This window comes from Pundamilia nyererei, unplaced genomic scaffold (genome assembly GCF_000239375.1).
Source record: "Pundamilia nyererei isolate P.nyererei 1_Seehausen unplaced genomic scaffold, PunNye1.0 scaffold00103, whole genome shotgun sequence".
Taxonomy (NCBI): domain Eukaryota; kingdom Metazoa; phylum Chordata; class Actinopteri; order Cichliformes; family Cichlidae; genus Pundamilia; species Pundamilia nyererei.
Window position 1 is genome coordinate 2,360,732 of NW_005187504.1, and position 4,101 is coordinate 2,364,832.

General features: G+C 41.6%; 1 protein-coding gene across 1 annotated transcript; it reads right to left on the bottom strand.

Annotated features, from left to right (window-relative positions):
• Positions 1–267: 267 nt before the first annotated feature.
• LOC102213864 (acyl-coenzyme A thioesterase 5-like) lies at positions 268–2,598 on the bottom strand. Its single transcript, XM_005740765.1, has 4 exons — positions 2,414–2,598; positions 1,393–1,892; positions 1,072–1,274; positions 268–993 (listed from the first exon to the last, which is right to left on the bottom strand). Exons 2-4 carry the CDS (start codon positions 1,847–1,849, stop codon positions 385–387), a joined length of 1,269 nt encoding a protein of 422 aa, XP_005740822.1. The 5' UTR covers positions 1,850–1,892; positions 2,414–2,598; the 3' UTR covers positions 268–384.
• Between the last annotated feature and the right edge of the window lie 1,503 nt (positions 2,599–4,101).

A 4,101-nucleotide genomic window follows, 5' to 3' on the forward strand; every position in this document is an offset into this window, starting at 1 on the left:
GCAACATCACCCTGTGACAAGTGGATCGTCTCGCGACATCAAAGTACCTCAGTGTGACAGAAGGACTGGATCTACATCGTGTCAAGAATTCAGGATACGCTTTTTAAGTTTTATACAAATAAACCTTTTTCAAATTTTACCAACTTTAATGATGAAAACAGAAAACTTACAAGCATTTACATGACACTATGGAGTATTAACACAAAATTATAGCTATACCTTGAGGGTAAGGAGGATCCCGTTCTACCTGTTGTGATAAATTACAGACTTTAAATGTTTAAAATAGTGAATCATTAATCAAGACATTTAACAGGTCAGACATGATTATCACAGTTTTATGGCAGTCGTGACTTTAATTTTTGTTATTCATTGTCTAGTTTGAAACTATAACTTGGCCCTATTCTGTGCAGCATCAGAGCTCAGATGGTTTCTGAGGAAATCTTGGATCTTCTTCCACATGTGGACCTCAGCTGCTGCGTGGGACTTGGGCTCACCTCCCCACAAGACTGGCTTGCCTAAAACCCCATGGAAGCTGGAAGGGCAGTAGGGTCCATAAGGTGGCTCTAAGTAGTGTCCAGCTCCAGGGTATGACACACTCTCAAACTTCTCCTTCCCGTGACGCTTCAGTCTCTCCACCATCTCATCCACGTAAGCCTTGCTGTCCCAGTTAAGGTCATCCTCAGAGGCCACAAAGAGGAAATGTCCTTTGGCTCGTTCAATGGGAATCAGGCTGCCCTTGTTCTCCTCCGCCAGAGGATTGTTTAAAACGTATTTGGTGTTGAAGGCCCCTGACTCAGTGGGAATCACTTTCTTTAAATCAAACATTAATGCAGAATGTATTTGTCTTTTCTTATAGTAGAGAGGCAAAGCTACATTGGCAGAGCAGCCATTGATCCACACTGTGGCCTCAACATCTGGTAGGTAAGAAGCAACTGATAAGGCAAGATCTCCACTTTTGGAAAGGGATATTACACCAACTTTTTTACTGGAACCCTGTGGAAAAACATGTCAATGAACAGCCATCAAAGTTGTCTTCAACAACTATGAGTCTTCCAGAATAAATTAACCCACCTTAGTTTGTTTTTTTAGAAACTCGACAGCTTCTTCCAAATAATCCAGGTGGATCTCCTTAATGTTTTTAGGCAGGTCATCGTGGCCATACAGGGCAACAGTCAGAACCAAAAATCCTCTGCTAGCCAACAGAGAGGCTCTTTTCTCTGACAGACCTCCACCAAAAGTATACAAATCTAACACAGCTGGGAAGGGACCCCTGCCTGGAATGAAACATACATGCAAAGCAAGCATATTTTTTGTATGGAGCTAAAATTATGAGTAACTGTAACTAGGACATTTTCAAGTATGTATTTTTTTTCCTAAATGATGCTGACAAACCTGGAGGAGTAAACAGGACTCCTCGAATGTTCCCCTCTTTGACGGGGACCCGAATGACCCCATCTCCCATTAGAATCCTCTCATTAGTCGCCTCTGCCAGAATACGGCCCTCACCTGCCTCCTCGTGCACTGAAAACTTTACCAAGGATGGATTAAGGGCATTTATCTTCTGAAGTCTTTTATGCAAAGAGTCCGGTGTCATTGACCAAAGCAGACCCATCGGTTCAACCCCAACGTAGCTCCCACTGAGTGAGGGGTCTCTCTTCAAGTCAATCTCCCCGTTGCCATTGGCTCTGTAGGTGGCCGCAGAGCTGAACACAGTTCCCTTGTCGTCGGTTGAGCTGGCTCTCAGGGAGACCACCTGCCTCGACCTCAGCCCGGCCACCTTCACCTGAATAGGCTCATCAAACAGACACCTGGCACTCGGGAGCAGCCTCAGCCTGACTTGGGAAGCCATGTCTTCAGCAACTTTCCTTTAAGTTACACGTTTAGACTTTGCCCTATAGAAAAATAAACAAAATAGTGCTACTGCACACGTTATTTTTATTACTCTAAGAGGTGCTGTGAACTTTAGCCTTTTAGAGTACACACTGGCCTTGTGGTAAAGTTAAAGAGTCCTATTGTATTTCACTCCAACTCTAGCATCCAAAGTGGATGTAAACGACGATGTGATATACGTCTTCCAGCTTTGTTTGGCTCAACAGAACTGTCAAGTTTCAAGGGTCCTGTGCGCTTTTATTTTGATACCTTCCTTCCTACTTCCCTAACCCTCTCAGACCTGCAGTAACAGAACTACAGAAGCATTAGCGCTAGCTAAAAATCTTTTCTTCCCCCCACCAAGGGTAAAAGAGCAGCAAATATTTTTACATTTCTGTAAAAGCCTGAAGCCTCACCACCTAGACTTTTGTCAAGGATCAAGGGAAGACAGAGTACAAGAAAAGCTTCGTAAAGACTTTGGCTTCACTAACTAGAACATTTAAACATTATACATACGACTTAAGCCTGAAAACAAAAGCTTTACCTGACGCTTAACCCTCCAAATGTGGAGGCATACACTCACGAAATCTCCCACCACTACTGGCAAACAAGCAAAAAGTGTGCAGAGAGCCACGACAAACTCGAGCGCTTATCAAAACAGGAAGTTATCACTAATCCCTTCACAATAAGAGCCTGAACTGCAAACAAACGCAGAGCTGCTCGGTACCGATTATAGCCCCCCAACCCCCCTTCCCCTCTCTCTCTTCCTCTCCACTGCATGGCTTTGGAAAATGCGAATGCGTGCACAAAATTCAGACTTTTAATTGTATTTTCTTAAGTTTTAAAGCTTTATCTGCAATCATACTACATCAAAGTAATTAAGTAATAGAAAAACAACTAAATTAAAACTGAACAGTTAAACAAAAAAAAGCAATGTTTTTCATTGTCTACAGTACCTTAGAAATTTCAGTATGTGTTTTTTTATGTAGAAAAAAGGAAACTGCTTGAAGATAATAATAATAAGATAATAATAATAATGATGGATTGGATTTATGTAGCGCTTTTCAAGGCACCCATTGCCACTATTCATTCACTCTCGCATTCTCACTGGTGGAGGCAAGCTACGGTTGTAGCCACAGCTGCCCTGAGGCAGACTGACAGAAGCGAGGCTGCTTACTGGTGTTGGCCCCTCTGGCCAACACCACAGATACGCTTCCCAACCCCCTGAGCCACGGTCGCCGTAATAACAACCTTTTGTTTAATAAATGCTGAAAAGCCTGGGAAATCGCACATTGACTACAATGAGACTACAATATGACTACAATAAGATTATAACACAGTATCCAACATCAGGATTTAAGGGCAGAACCAGAAATATAAGAAAATTTTAGAATTACTTACAAGAAGCATTAACAGAAGCTTGCCGGAAAATAAACAAAAAGTTGTTGGAGAGTCCAGGGCTTTTTCCAGAAACCACGTTAAGAAAAGATGCGGAATTTGTTAATCGTGAGATGAGGGAAATTCCACGTTTTGTGTTATACATAGAGGGCTAGCTTACCAAGTTACCAGGATTTTTTAAAAAAACCTACCTAAATGGCTGGCAGGTTTTCTTCAACACACCTTAAGTTTTTGTTTGACTCCTCCCCTCATGCTGCATCTGTCTGAAACTGTTCCTCATTTCCACATTTATGTAATCATCAAAGCACATAGTGATGGGAAAATTGCAGCTTTTCTGGTATTAAGAGATGACCACCTTACTACTTAGTAACATATTCAATAGAACATGTTGGATTTGTTGGAGGTAGTTACCAGTATGTCAGGTTTTGTTCCCGGCTTCCTGTTTAATTCGTCTTCTTGCCAAAGTTACTTTGAGGTGACTAGCTTTGTTGAGTTCTATGGTCAGTTATAATATATATATATATATTTATTTATTTATTTATTTATTTATTTTATAAACCAGGCCCTGGGACAAAGGGGGTAAGGTTCACACAACAAACACTCAATAATAGATCACAGATAAAAGACCACCCCCACAGGACTACTGGTAGTGGCCATGTCCTTTCCCCAACATATATATTCATTTCACCTAGTAATAACCTCCAACAGGTGCTCTCCAGGTACTCTATCTTCCTCCCACAGCGAAGCAACATGAAGTTTGGGATAGATGGTGCTCTAAATTGGTTGTAGATGTGATTCTGTGTCTTTTTGTGCTTTAATATCAGGAATTATTTT

Coding starts and splice junctions, on each gene's coding strand:
- LOC102213864 (XM_005740765.1), bottom strand. CDS start 1,849: ATGGCTTCCCAAGTCAGGCTGAGGCTGCTCCCGAGTGCCAGGTGTCTG. Junction 1,275..1,392: donor AGTCCTGTTTACTCCTCCAG/GTTTGTCAGCAT, acceptor GTTTCATTCCAG/GCAGGGGTCCCTTCCCAGCT. Junction 994..1,071: donor TTCTAAAAAAACAAACTAAG/GTGGGTTAATTT, acceptor GTTTTTCCACAG/GGTTCCAGTAAAAAAGTTGG.